The sequence below is a fragment of the Stylophora pistillata genome, chromosome 8, assembly GCF_964205215.1.
Source record: "Stylophora pistillata chromosome 8, jaStyPist1.2, whole genome shotgun sequence".
Taxonomy (NCBI): Eukaryota; Metazoa; Cnidaria; class Anthozoa; order Scleractinia; family Pocilloporidae; genus Stylophora; species Stylophora pistillata.
The window spans coordinates 32156617-32172271 of NC_142526.1; the positions used below are offsets into that span (position 1 = coordinate 32156617).

At 37.5% G+C, this 15655-nt stretch overlaps 2 protein-coding genes and 1 long non-coding RNA gene across 3 annotated transcripts in view; 2 read left to right on the forward strand and 1 right to left on the reverse strand.

Moving 5' to 3' along the window:
- Positions 1-15655, forward strand: part of LOC111329214 (uncharacterized) — a 37478-nt gene that overhangs the window by 2650 nt on the left and 19173 nt on the right. Inside the window, exons 2-3 of the mRNA XM_022933846.2 lie at positions 8009-8608; positions 14305-14396. Coding sequence (XP_022789581.2) covers positions 8572-8608; positions 14305-14396 — 129 coding nt within the window. The 5' untranslated portion in view covers positions 8009-8571. The remainder of the gene's footprint in view (positions 1-8008; positions 8609-14304; positions 14397-15655) is intronic.
- LOC148725880 (uncharacterized) lies at positions 2019-6852 on the reverse strand. The gene is made up of 3 exons (XR_015990512.1): positions 6838-6852; positions 2741-6371; positions 2019-2199 (listed from the first exon to the last, which is right to left on the reverse strand). It is a non-coding gene; the product is annotated as an uncharacterized LOC148725880 (long non-coding RNA).
- Positions 3033-5992, forward strand: LOC111329204 (forkhead box protein O3). Its single transcript, XM_022933834.2, has 2 exons — positions 3033-3350; positions 3510-5992. Exons 1-2 carry the CDS (start codon positions 3033-3035, stop codon positions 4866-4868), a joined length of 1677 nt encoding a protein of 558 aa, XP_022789569.1. The 3' UTR covers positions 4869-5992.

Consider the following 15655-nt stretch of genomic DNA (forward strand, 5'->3'; position numbering starts at 1 on the left):
TGAGATTCATTCTAATCAAAACGAAGACGAGATGTTTTGATAACATCGTTTCCGTTGTAAAATTAGATGCCCTAAGCTAGTCACGTAGTAAATCGAGCTGCTTAGCGTGAGGGTGTACCACGCAATGCGTGGGTGCGTGGAGTGTGCCCTTCCAATGTCTTGAGGGCTGAAGAGGATGTCTACAAGACAACTTCTCAAAAACGGATGTGCTCAGAAATGTAAAATGTAAAGATTTTTCTTTAAGGAGAAGAAATCGAGCCTTTGTTATAAATAAACAATTCAAAAAAAGATATTATTCTTGGCTGCGAAATTATAACACTATCTTTAATTACGACCGAGATAGACGAAAGAATGTAGCAATATCAGGTCGAGCTTCCGTTTTTGGTCTTGTTGCATTCTTTCCATGCATCAATCCTTCGTCCTTCATTATATCGTTGATAGGTGTTGGTATCTTCCCCGACACATGAGACCCAATAAATCAGCTTTTTTTCAGTTGTTAAATGTAAACACGGAATCATGAAATATCTTGCGAACGCCAGTGATCACTGCAACTTAAGTAGTATTGTACTCGAACGGCTGTGAATTGACACTGCTGAGTGCCTGATTTTAAGTGATCATCAGGATATGAAATAAAGTGATCCGACCCAAATTTCAATTTTGAAATACCAAGTGATCAAGAACGCCTGAGCATGGTAAAATTGCTCTAATAACTTCGTTACGTAATTCTGTTAGCCGTGCGTTTTTCAATTATATCTATTAATTGAACAAAAGATGCACGTTAGAGTATTCTTACGGCTTTTAAAGTCAAAATCATAAATTTTGCTATTCTGTATTGATTCTCGGTTTGCGATTTTCTTTAGGAGCTATTTTAGCCGCGCCGCACAGAAATTGACCATCACACACCCAGCTATAAAAAAGACCCAAAAAACTCAATCTTGAAAAATTTTCAGTCATTCCAGAGACACCTGTGATTGGCAAAAGGTATGATGACGGTCAACAATTTGCAACTGTTGAGTGCTACAAATTTCCTCTGTAATTTTTGAGTGTTTACAATGTAAATTTTGTTACGTAATAAGTCACGTCAAAGACTATAGGCATCTCATATTGACCAATCTATAAAGCGTCATAAACGCTTAGGGAGGCTAGACTTTTCATAGAATTTAGTGAGATTCTTGCAAATCTTCCACTGAGGGAAGAAACTCTTTCACAGGTATATAATATTCCATCGATATTTTCCAAGATATTTGCTTCCTCGCCATGTTTATTTCCGTAATAAGTTGTGAAAATTGCAGTATCATTGGAATTCTATGATCATCGGCCTGAACAAGTTCGGCGGCCAAGGTCGTCTGTGGTTTGTAGAGGAATTGAACTTATTAAGCGAACAAAGTTGAACACTTTTAATTTTAAGAGGTTTCGTTCCACTTTTTCCTGTTTTATAGTGTAGCAAGGTTCAGTGATCAAGGCCTCGACTTGATCCTCTTGGGTTAAAAAAAAAACTTTGAAAATTGCTGACTACCAAGAACGAAGGCAATTCAAACATTCAATCGCTTCTCGCGTTTTCGATGATTTTATATGGTGGGAAACCTGGCCAGCAATGAAAAACTTACTGTCGACAAAGCTACAATGATAAATATCAGGTCTTTATCCAGTGACACACAATATTATAATTTCTTGATTATCCCGATCAGCAAAGAACCTTGAAATTTCAAAGCTTTAGATTCAGGATGTACTTCTCCTTGGCAAACCGTCTCTGTTGAGGCGACCCAGTGACGCATCTTACCCGTTCAAAAGCTAGAGATCCTCAAGATTACGGAAATCTTGAATGCACAATTGGTAGGGGGGTGCTGGTAAGCCCTTACCAGCTCATTTATTAATCGCTCAAAAATAAATGGGTGGAATGATATTTCTTCAGACCGTATGCTTGGGCTGATTTAGGATATGACCAATTTGAAAAACCAAAATTGCTCTGTTTTGAAGTTATGTTTGACTGATTTTTTCTCCAAGGTGAATGTCAACGATTTGCGATCAAGTGGTTTTATTTCCACCTAAGTATAACCCAAACGACCATCCAGAGATTAGCCATCATTCACGCAATATAGGACTTCGCAACGAAGTCTACAATTTAAATTATTAATTTCTCATGTTGACCGAGAATTAAAACTGTAGCCAGTCTTTTGTCGAATTCCTGGTACAGTACACCTGAAAAAGAAAAAATTAAAATTGAAAATTCGAGACCTGCTATCAACAAAAGACCTCAAAGTGAAAGATTTAATTTCATTGAAAGACAATATAAACACAAGAATGCACATGTTAAAGACAATGGGAGATGCAAGTTAATTGTTCTAGAAGGCCATTCTACGTACTTCACAAATCTATTAGCATGTAATTCACTCTCTGCCGCAGAACGACAGAGTGCAAACCGCATTATAATATTGACTTCCGGTTACTGGAGTGTCTGAGTCAGGAAATCCGATACTTTCTGATGACGTACAAGGTTCCCTGTCTGTCTTTACGACAATTGAGAATGTCAAACATTCAACCGAGGCACTTTAAACTCATTTATGATGACAAGGATCGTTGTTTTGAATCGACAATAGTGGCAAATTGCGGATTGACAACGTCGCGTGAGGTTACCCTCTATTTCATATCAGCAAGTTTCCAGTTCGCTGGCAAAAAATTACAATATAATCATTGGCAGCGTGGGCGAGCAGCAACGCATTCACTAAAAAAAAATACTTACCGTTCATTGGTCGATTTTCCCGGGAACAGATTTCCTTTCATTGGTCCAAAACGAAAGGGCGGTCCCGCCGTCACTCAACTTAAGTATAAGCCAATCATGGCACGTAATGTTATCACCAATGACAACACCGCTGACGTCACGCAGGAATCAATTTCCGATATAGCGAACTCGCGGCGTGTTTGAAGAAAATTGCTTTTCCCAAATCGCAGAGCGCATTCACTGTTTTGAGTTCATGGTTGGTTGTTGCCGGTACCCAGAACGTTGCTTCGTTTGTTTCTGGCACGACGATTAAATGGATGAGACAGTTATTCTAGAGGAAAGGCGAGACAACCGTCCTCGCTCGAATACTTGGCCCCTCCCGGACCCTTCAGAATTCACAAAATCCGAACGTGAAGTAGATCAGCCGAGCTTGAAACAACTCAACGACGGACCGAAGAAAAGTTCGCGAAAAAATGCCTGGGGAAACTTGTCGTATGCAGACCTGATAACCCAAGCAATTCAGAGCTCTTCAGAGCAGCGGTTGACACTTTCACAGATTTACGACTGGATGGTGAACACAGTTCCCTATTTCAGGGATAAGGGAGACAGCAACAGTTCGGCTGGTTGGAAGGTAAGCTTATTACACATTTCGTATTTCCTTGTACATTCGAACAATCAGATGATTTGACTTCTTTAACAGCTGAGTGGCTCTGTAATTTCACTTTCGCTGCATTTTGCTATCGACAAATTCTAATGTTATCGTGTCTGTGTGCCTGTCATTTTGTTGCAGAATTCAATTCGACACAATTTGTCCTTGCATAGCAAGTTTGTTAGAGTACAAAACGAGGGCAATGGCAAGAGCTCCTGGTGGATGCTTAACCCCGATGCGAAAGGAGGCAAAACGAGTCGAAGGCGTTCAGGCTCTCTTGATTCGGCCCCTAAATCAGAGAGAAAGCGAGGGCGAACGAAAAAGGAGAAAATTAAAGAAGAAGACGGTGAGTCTCCTTCGAGCCCTCGACTGTCGGTAAATCGCGCGCGTGATGGCAGAGCGAACTCTCCGGGGAATGTTTCGCCGACTAACAGTTCTAGTTCTGACTCGTTGCTCACAATTCAAGAATCTGAGTCGCCGTTACCTTTCCCTCTAAGCGACAGCTTTGCTCGACCGCGAACATCATCGAATGCTTCGACAGTCAGCAGTCTTGGTGGTCGTTTATCTCCCATACCGGCTCATGTGGATGAACTTGAACCATCCGCCGAAGATCAGCATTTACCTCCGAATAATTTCAACATCTCCAGCCCCCCGAACCCAGCTGCTGAGGAACTTACGCAGATGGCTGACTCTATGAGTTTGAACTCGTTTGCGGCAGAAAATAACAGATTAAAACAGACTTTAACGCCTGTACAACCATCGTTACTTCCGTCAGAACCGCCTCTTAATGAGCTCGCTATCACTGCATCAAACAGTATGAATTCCAGCATATCGAACAGTTTTGACACTAGCTATAATAGCAGTGGATATTTACAGCCTATTCAACACCCTCAGCAGTCTCTCAGCCCAGAGATACACTCCCCTCAGAATATTCCACCTTCACGACAGACCTTCGGAAATATGCGTGTATACTCGCAACCCCCACAGCCTCGTTTTCAGCAACGCAACTATCAAAGTCCATCTGAGCGGCAGAACACTACACCGGCTCGAGTGAACGACATCTTCTGTCGCGATCAAGAGATGGAAGTGCAGCATGCACCAGAGAATATGTTTCAGAACTTGCAGCCAAGTTATGTTAATGGGAACCAGTGCGGTGTTAATGGCATACCTCACAACCATCAGACCTTTAACAGTTATACCGACCCATTTATTCAGCATGTCGGGGCAGGTTCACTCATCATGGAAAATGGACTTCATTCTATGCAAGGACATCCTTTCCCTAGAGATGTTAGAATGACAAATAATCATCAACTAGTATCGATGAATGAAAAGTTCCCTAGTGATTTAGAACTGGATGCCTTTCATGGCGGTCTTGACTGCGACATTGAGAGCATTATATATGATGAATTGAATATGGGAGATGGTGGCTTTGATATTAACTTGGAACAATTTATTAGCCAGCTGCCTAATGTAGGAGAGATACGTAGTGGTCTCTACTAATAAAGATATTTAACTTATGGTGTATAGACACAAGATTTTTTTATAATAGCAGATTGAGCCTACATTTTTATTCCTGTGGGTTGTTTTGAGAAACTTGTACATAGAGTCTCTGCAGGGTCAAGTAACTTCAGAAAATGTATGTCTGGTAAGCCAGGATGATGACTGAAGGGAAGAACTTTGTATTAAGCCACTAGTAAGTTAAGATGGGTAAGAATGGATTAGAACTTTACAAAAGATGTGTTGAATTTTTCCTCCTGTGGTTAAATTCTTCCTGATTATATTTTTTCAATTGTATGGCTGTGAACGAGTTCCTGTACATCTGCACCGGAATAAACCTTCATGTTTACATCCAGTATATCTTAAATTATCACATTGTGTAGCATGGTTATTGATACTATTTGATTTTTTTGGTCACAGTATGGTACATTGTAAGTATTTGGCTTTTTTCTTAATTGAAAATTGCCCATCAGTTTCTTGCCATGTCTTGACAGTGCAGCAACTTGTGGTTTAGGACAACATTTTGATGCCAGCTTATTTTTTCAAAATGTAGTGAAGCTGACACTAATTCACACTGTTTGGATCATTTATCAGTCTCCTGAGTTGATGCAGTAGCTCTTTAGTGTTGTAAATAGGAATGGAGGTGTTTTAGTTACAGCTGTATGCCCCATGTTCTGCTATGTTTCATTTGTTGCACCATTCTTGCTTAAATTAAATTTGTACTTGTACAGTTTAGATGAGCGTAAAATATTATTTTTAGAAAGAGTATTACTGTTTTGTTATTTTTGCTCAATTTTGCTAGATGTATTGTCCCATGTTAGCTGCATTTTGTGCTTGAAGTCTGGCACACAAGTGTTTGAGGTGACCACTGTTTTTGTGTGGGCATAATTTGATATAAAATAATATAGAAACTTATATAGCTGTTAAATGAATTGAATTGTATCAGTCAAATAAATGAAAAGTAGTTGCTTTGTAATATTGTGAATATCCATTAGAGGAGGTGGCCAAGGTTTCTCCTTATGTTTAACTTGGTCAGGACGTGTGTCCTAAGTCACAAAAAATTATATATCGATTCTACATGCCTATATTTATGGTACTGAAGATAATAAATTATTTTCTGTTGGCAAGTGATTTAGTTATTAATTACTTAACAACTGGGGGATGAAAAATTTACCACAGAATCTTAGCGCACATCAAGTCGCCAGGGTTCTTGACTTCAGTGACATGAGAGCAAGTGAACTTTATTTGTGCTGTAGAGAAGTAGGGCTGGTTGAATTCTTGAGGAAGCACATCATTTCCATGTGCTTATGTAGCTTTCGCAAGAGTGATATATGCAAATATACAGGCGCTTATTAAGAGGTAGCCATTGTTTTGTAGCGTGATACCCGCAGAGCAGACAGGTTCAATTGTTACAGCTGGAACCAATATAATGATGCTTTTGTTGTGTGCAGCCATTTCTTCCTAGCCAGCAATTATCTGACGTACCCATAGAAAACACTGAATCAGCTGCAAGAATTCAAAAGAACCAGAAGGCAGTCATTCTTTGATTGTCTCGTGACTGCCGGCAGGGCACATGATTCTAGTGAATGCCACCGGGCACTTGAGCCGACCCGAGTGGATTTAAATTCTTTTCATTTTACCTCAAATTCGTCGCGCGTTGTAAACAACTTAGTATGCTTCAACGCTTATGAAATGACTCCCGCGCTTTTGATGAAAATTCTAATGAGGAGAAAATGAAACAAAAATTGCCTAAAAACTTTCGTCACAGCAAAGTAGTTATTTTATATCCTCTGAACAGTATATGGCAGAGACATTTCCTTTCTATTGTTCTCCACTTTTGTTTTGCTTTGTCATGCTTGGCTAAAACCACGCTATTCGCTGCAGATTTGATTCTCAATTACTGCCGATGGTAAATTTGTAGGGAAGGGCAAACACTGCTAAAATATTTTGATAAAAAAAAAACAATCCCGACCTCTCACTTTCAGCAGATAATGTTTCAAAGAAAACAATTAGCCACTCGCAGGTGAATTTTCGCTGGGATCCAGCTGTGGTTTCCGCTATAAAGTGAGCTAAATGATAATGCGACAATCAAATATTTTTTGCACTGCTTGATATGTCAGCGCGCGCGGATCTCTCTTGTTCCATTCGCGCGAGAAAGATGATCGTGCGCGTCCCGACACGACAGCCAGTGACAGAGGGAATTTGAAATTGCGGTCTGCCATAATTTGTTGAGTCCGATTGATCAGTTTTAACTGATCGAGCCACTAGATAGCTGTAAGTCAATACTGCGAAATGATATGTCGATTTTGATGTCTAATCCAGGTGTTTTTAGTCTGGTCTTGGTTTCCACGCGCGACTCGAGTAAGAGCCAACGCTTCTGATTACCGTCCAACTTATTTCAGTCGTTTACGATGTTATTTGTGCTAGATAGAGAGCATAACGCATGTGTCAAAGCGGCAGGCTGCAGAATTTATAAACCTATATATCCCCCAGAGTGATTTTTGTCGTCCTCTGTCCATTTACTGTAAAAGTATTGGATTATTTACTGGATAGGGAAAAATGCGAACAAAATCATTTCACAAATATCGGTGTATAGCGGACGAAGTAAAGGAGTGAACAATTCTAGTTAATGTATGGATGCCGTGATGACAAATTTGTTCAGTATAGTAAAATGACACTTGTTTGTCGCACCGTAAAATTTTGAATACATTCTTTTGTTGACTTTATAGATAAAGAACAGCCAAGCTAAAGGTTGAATAATTTATAATCCTAAACATTAGAACCCACCTCTCGTTTTGCCCTCTATATCCGATTATATATCCCCTACTGCTGAAATGGATTATACAAAAAAGAATTATTGCTTTTATTAATTTCAAAAGCTAGCACCGTAAAGATTAGAAACAGTTGGAGACGTGGCTTTAGGCAGTTAACCCCACCCCCTCTCGGTCCTTATTCGACCTTCATCCCCTTTAGAGTGTAGAGGTGGGAATAATTTTTTTAAGCGCTTCATATTTGCTTTTTGAAAAATGCGTCACAATAAAATATAATAAGCATATCATTTTTTCTAATATTTGTGTTTGAGAGCATTTTAAGACCGCTACCTAATAGTCTAACTCTCTTTTATCAACCCTTCTCTTTTGCAGTTCGTGGGAAAGTACTTTCATCTATATATCAAAACAATTAAATCCTTTGCAGTGATGCGTTACTAGATCTGAAGTTAAAAGGAGAAAGCATATGGAAGCAAGTGATGACAACTAAAAAAAAAGAGTTCGACAGAAAAAAAGGGCGGGAGGAAAATAAGGGAGTGAAGCGAAAAAATAAGAAAAGAGAAAAGATGTAATATAAATGAAAGGATGAAAGATGAAAAAAAGTGCAAGAGAAATGACCTCAAAACGAAACCTGCCCTGAAAGTCATATCAATGCCGCTCCTTTTTTACGATTTGAAAGTTCTGGTTCTCGTGACAATAACACGCTCATTTCGATCTGGATAAGGGTCATCTGAGAAGGATGAATAAATCTACGACGAAATATATGCGCCTGCAATCTTTGGTATCAGCTCGACATCACATCGCGACCTCACATGCGCTGTAAAGTACATTTCGCGCGAAACGCAGTTGGCACAACAGAGGTGGTCCAGCTTTATGTGACCAAGTATTGTCTACAAATGGCTTCATGTGCCATAAAGTCGGTGTGATCTCCTCTCAAAATGATAGAAGGTTGTATCGTCGCAAAACTGGTGCTTGGTAAGTCTTAAAAAAGGGTAGGCGGGTTTTGGAGGTGCCTCGATAATGCCAAAGTGACGAAGTTCACGATAGATATGATCGCTACCCAAGCTTCAGTGGCATTTCATAATTACACAATTTTGCTAAGTTTCTGACGATATCTTGGATCAAGTTTGACGGATCGATAACTTCCGTCACCACAAGATGTCAACAGTTGTCATTTTGTAGATCGTCTGTCGTGCAGGTATTTATTGCTGAATCTGATCATGAATCAGTTCAAATAATTAATTGTTTGAAGGGTTGAGAGAAGCTTAAAGGGGAACTGAAGCCTAAAAATGAACCGTTTTTAAATTGCAGCTACTAGTTCAAATAGCAATGTTCGAGGGTTTTTTTTAGTCTTTCGGCCCAACTTCACCTTGGAAAAATAGTTTAAAGTGGTATTTTGGCCTTGTAGTATGGCGGCTCAGAAAAGCGATGTCAGCGGTCATTTTAGCTTGCTCTTACGTCACTGGTGGGGAAGAAAGATAATAAAACCGTACTCTTCCTACAGAAATTTGGTTTGGTTATGGAGTTGTCGAAGTTGTGTGACCTGTAATGGGGATTAACTACGAAAATGAAATGGTAACTGTTGTTTTTCTGAAGTTGGTTCCCCACCACTGACGTCATAAACGACCACTGCTGACCTATTTTGAGCCAATGGTCTTACAGCCCCAAAAGCAGGAAAAAGGCAACTTCAAATCGAATTTTCTAGTAAAAAACAAGAAGTGAACGAAAATGAATATTGACACTTTATCTTACTCCTCTAAAGCTAACTAGAAAGGAATGCAAACAATATACCAATTTTAGGCTTCAGTTCCCCTTTAACTTTAGCTAGAAATATTAAAATTTCCTCAATGGCAAATCTTTATTAGCAGGGCTAATTTTATTGCTATGGCATCGTGGTGCAAAGATAAAATTTCATTCAGCCAATTTGTTCATTTTACAGTTTGCTGATGCTAACTGAACACTGAATTGGTTTCCTATAGAATTTCACAATAGTGTGTGTCTTGACCTTCTTAACCCATTAATAGCCGCAGCTTTTGTGAAAAACTATGTTTTGAAGCTAGTCGAGCAGATTTCGGGTCACTGTTGTGGTTTTAAAAGCTCAAACTTACCACAAACCCATTGACAGCTTGTACACTTGACAGCCTTTCGATCCAAATGCAAAATGGCGGCCTGAAAATCTCGGGCACGCGCAGAAAGCAAAATTTCGAGAGGTTGAAAAGTAATGCCCCACTTACGGCTTTTACTTTTCTCATTCTCCTGCCCTTTTTTTCCCCTTTCCTTGCCTGAAGTTTCTCCTCACTTGCTGGAAATTTAGCAGGCTTCATTTTGGTGCAGAGATTTTTTAGGAAACTACTCATTATTTTCAAACCACATGCTCAGATTGTAGGTGGGTAATGGAACAAGATTTTCGTGCAGATTTTCAGGTCAAAGTTACATGGTTTTTTGGCTATTTCTCCAATCTCCTTCACTCAATTGCGCTCATTCTGGTATCGTTTGTAAGTTATTTTCAACCTGTTCAAAGTCGCACTCCAGGGTTAAAAGTGATGACATCACAAGGCGTAGAAAGGGTGTGGGTCCACATGGGCGCTTACAGGCACACTGGACGTCAATAGGTTAATAAGAAAAAAATTGTTGTTTATACTATAAACAAGTAATCACTTTTTTCCTTTGAATAATGAGGATAAATAAAATTCTCATCTAAGTTGCAGCACAGCTAGAGAGGAGTCAATAGCTGTGCAACTTGGGAAATTTCTGTGGCATCTGAAAACCTGTGGGATATTTATTCTTAATTTTACTCGGCCTATTATTACAAATTGTAGCTCTGGAACCAAAACATGTGTAAGAGGTCATCCTATGTCGTGGTTTGTTATAAAAATGGGCGCATGCATTTCATAGGCTTTAATAGATGTTCAATATCATGGTTTTCCTTTTGATTCTCATCCAAATGTGATATAAGAGAAGAGCAGAACATTTATTGCCACTCTGAACCAAAAATACACTAGGAATCAAATTTAGGAAGCTATTTTAGGCAAAATTTGGCAGCACTGTTGTGAGGATCTTTTCTCAGAATTTGTGCCACATTCTATGAGGCGTTATCAGTGGGATAGTATAGTCAAAGATTGTAATCCTGCTATGACAATATATATGGCCTTCGATCCCTCTTCTTGTATTTATGATATACCTCAGTATTGCTGTCTCAGTAAACAGTGTTCTTCTTCTCATTTAAGCACAACAAATAAAAGAAATTTTCAAGCCAGTCAAACAATCCTTTGACCTAATGTATGAGAGTAGTCCTCGCAGTAATGAACACTACTTAAGTGGTAGCTTGGAAATGAGGCCTAAAAAATTCAGGCCTGTACTGGATATAAACCCATGACCACTGCAACACTGGTGCAGTGCTCTATGAACTGAGCTAACAAGCCAGCTTAGAGCTGGCCATTAGGTTAGTTCGTATTAAACCAGTGAAATGGTGAATCAATGAATTTTAATAAAAGAAAATCATGTATGTGTGCTGTGATTTTTTTTAAGAAATGTATGAACCCTACTTAAGTAGTAGTGAAAATAAGGCTTCTTATTTAAGTAGTGTTCATTTCCAAGGCTTTGCTCTAGCAGCACCTGGTGGCCCCTGGCACCTTACATTTGCTCTTGGGCAATTCAGGAATTTTAGTTTTTTCATACAAAACATATGCTGGATACCCTGGATTTCACAGTTTCAGAGCACTGGGCTCCATTCAATTTTCCTTAGAGCACAGCCTTGATTACTCTGAGGACTGCTTTCATACATTTCTTAAAAAACTACAGTGTACATATTAGATTTTCATATATTAAAATTCATTAATCCTTTTAAGTAGTACTCCAAACAATTTTCGGCTCTAAGAAAAGCTGCTATAGGCATTTTATCAGTTACTACCTGAAACGGAGAACAAAATGCATGTTTTTGCATGTGTTAAACCCTCTTAGAGAGAAGCTGTTGTATGATGGGTATTGAAAGTACAAGATCAGATAAAAAAGATGAATAATTTCCAAAATAGCAACACATTCAATATTGTGAAATTTGCCACTGAACTGCTACTCCTGTAATTATCACAGTCCGGTTAAAATAAGAATCATGGGGATAGAACATAGAAAAGGTTTTAATTAGTCTAGTTGCATATCATGTAGCTACTCCTGCTACCATACAAGCATTTCTCTTAAGCATAATGCAATCATTGAAATCAAGCACAACTTGATGGAAAATGATAGTTGAAGAAAGTCACATTTGCAAATTTGCTATTTAAAAGTATTGTTGGTGGGTTGAACAGTAGACAAATATAGATATAAACCAGCGGCTGGAGTGGCCTTTGTTTGGCAAATCAAATGGAAATAGTGCAACAGTGCTGCCATGATGTGAATGCCTCAGGTAAAAACCAACTAATCAGTGCCTGTACTGAAACATGGGAAGTGCCTTTTTGGAAGACAATATTATGACAAACCATGGAATAATTTAAGACTTTGGCTTTCTATCTTTTGAATGTTTCTTGGGTTAATGTGCTTGAAGTGTCTCACAAAAGCTATGTAATGTAAATTTTAACAAAACGGCCCTTGTATTACATGTGATGAGTGCTTTTGAAAAAAAAAAAAACATCTTCTGTGGCAAACTAAGTTTTAAAAATACACTTTCACCAAAGAGGGTTTGAAACAAAATTTCTAAATTTACCATGTTATCCAGTGAGGAGAGAATATTTTTGTGTCATTCATGCAACTGTAAATAGTTATATCCAGCTTACAACTACAGTAAATGGCTATGCTATATTATGGAACTATAGCTAATGTTTCTGATATAAGTGGTGCTTAAAAAGGATTACTATAATTATTATAGTAAATACAATTACCTCAGCATAAGACAGTAAAACAATCAGATAAATCAGGTAAAATTTTAGTTGGTGGTTGAATGTTCCATTAAAAATTAATTTTCTCTTTATGAATAGCAATTATAGTCAGTTTCCTTTAGTTGTAAATCAAGACACCAGTATATTTCAGATTGCATGAGTTTTTTTTATCTTGTGGTATCTTAGTGATATCATGGTAGTTTTAGTATTATGAAGCTAAATCAGCTGTAAGATAACTTGAAGGCTGTGAGAGTTAAAATGAACATTTTTGTTATAATGTACTCAGGATTGAAAAGTGGAACTGTCTTTGGTGTGAGTCCTCACAAGAGACTTCTATTTCTTTTTGTCCAAATCTTATGATTAAAGTGTATTAATTATATTATTGACAGAAACGAAAGTTGGAGTGTACCAAGAAATATTGCCCCCTATCACTATGAAGAATATTTCTAGTCTTAAGCTCTATCATGATATTGCTTAAGCTGATAATACTGAAAAAAAAAAAACATTGGCAACCACTCAATAAAAATTGTCACTTGACACTGTGTCTGAGAAAGTATTAAGACCTGTCTGCTACTTTTAAAAACAGGCAGATTGCCAGACATGGGATTGAAATAAAATTAATTGAGTTTTGTTTAAAACACAATGAATTAAGAAGAATCCAGATATATTAGGACACACGGCATCATACTTTCCAGATGGTGCTTAAAATAAAAAATTCAGCTTTTTTCCCTGGGCAATCAAAGGGGTAAATTTAGTTTTACTTCATTAATCCTATTATTTCCACCTAAAATGTAAGGTACAAATTTTCAACTAAAAAAGGAAATCAGAAGTTGTTACAAGCTATTGAGTTACAGATAAGATATTTTCACAGTATGGAACAACATGTACAGCCACTTAATTACCTTAATAATTACCTTATTGTTATTTAATTACTTTGGTGGGAACTTAAGTTTCTAAAATTGGAGCAGGCAGATGTAATTTTGCAGTTTGGCCAAAAATATATATTAAAAGGAACTACGTTTTGCAAAAATTGTAAAAACACAGCTGCAAACAAACAGTGAGTCTCAGCATTAACACATGATTTGTATTTTCATACCAATACTTTCCAGGGACACAGAATAAAACCATATTATAACAAAACAAGATTGAAAAAAGATAATTTTGGTTTTATCAACTGAGTTAATTATGTAAACTAGCGAATGTAAATAGTTTTAAAGCTGACACTTTGAGCATTAGCTCTTCGTCTGACCAATTCAACTCAGCTGATAAAAGTTTCAAACCAAAGTTGTTATTTCCACCAATGCAGCACCATAGTTTGGTTAGAAACTTACCCTCTTTATTCATTTGAAACTGAAAACAGTTTGACATGTTCCTGTGCAACAAAGCAGAGCTATACAAGAGTACAGGACACACTGTCTATTTGGGCTTAAGCTGAAGGACAATTTCAATTCCTTCAAATGGATCCTCAGGACAAAGAGTTAACTTACCCTTTACTACCTCAGCAACTCCTACTTTCTCCCATCTTTTGGCAATGTAGTGCTTTCCCACACTGCTATTCAAGTGTATTCATTTTTGGGTGGGTAATTTTTGCCAAAACTTTTTCGCATGGGTCTTTGATTTCATGATTTTTTGATAATCGTGAAAATTGCTTGGACATATTCGCATTAAAATGATTAACAATAAGGCAGTTGCAGAATCGATATCTTGTTCATCAGCATCACAATTATTAGTAACAATAGTCTCTGGACCTATTAATTTTATTTGTTTTAATTTGAGGTATTTTGCTCTTCTTTTTGAATTAAGGTTACCTAAAAGATGAAGGACTTTACAAAACATGTGCTGCTTTCCAAGATGAATGTTCTCTGTTCTGTGATGATAACAAGGAACTAAACAATGTATGTTGCTTTATTCAGTCTATAGTTTGAACCCAAGGGTAACTTGTGATTGGGTAGTCTGATTATCTGGCTTAGGGTTTATCTGAAAAGGAATAATGTTGGTTGAAGGGAAAGAAATTTGGACAACCTCAGCCAAAGTTATCATTAGAGTCCAGAGAGGAATTTTTTTGTCAGTCACATGACAAGTCCCGTTCGTGAAAACTGGTGATCAATTCTGCCCTGATCTTATTAGTCACAAGACAGGTGATCACGGCCATCTTAAATCTGAGATTCACTGAGATGCATGGGCCTTTTATTTTTAATACCAAGACCTACCTGCAAAAAGCTTTTATTGAGGTAGACAAAAATAGGTCTCGATAGATCATCAGAAATTCTAACAAGATGACAGGATTGATTCATAATTTTTAACCATCAAGAGTTTTGTGTTACAATTGTTCACCCATGATGGTGAATGGCATCTTCCTTTTCTCTTATCCTATTATTTTACAGGGTTCCCTCACTCCTTGAAGTCCTTGAAAGTCCTTGAATTTAATTTTTTGTTTTCAAGGACTTGAAAACCCTAAAATTTAGACTCAGATCCTTGAAAATTTCTGAAAAGTCCTCAAAAATAAGTGCAGATGAATCAAAGGTGAAGTTTTCTTTTGTTTTTGGTGTTGAAAGAGTAAGTTTTTGGCACAAATCACAAGAATGAGTTTTCCATTCGAATTGTGCATCCAATTATGATGTTTGACATGTGAATTTTATATTATTTTGTGTAAGGTTGTAGTAGTAGCAAGTAGGATAAATTTTGTAAGAAATATACAACTTTTTTTAGAGACATGTTTCGGCACGCTTATGCCATCTTCAATCCATGAGTAACTGAACATGAGTAATTATATAACAGACAAGTAGATGAATAAAATATTTACAGTATGATGTAATACAAAAGCAGGTACTAATTACAGCGTGACAACAAACATGAAATTAAAGGTGTGAACTAAAATGCTAGAAAAGTGTTATAATGCCGTAATTGTTTGTTAAGTTCAGGTTTGATCTTATTTATATAAAAAGCTTCTTTGAGTTTAAATCAATTGAGTTGTTGGCAGAATCCAGAATACTAAAGCAAGAAAGGGAGTATTTGTTCTTACAAGAAGGAGATGTGTTAAAATGCTTAAAAATATGCGAGTTTTTATGGCTTTCCGTGTGCTCCTTTATCCTAGTAGAGAAGTGGTGACTAGTTTCACCAATATAATGGGAATTACATCCCGCACAAGAAAATT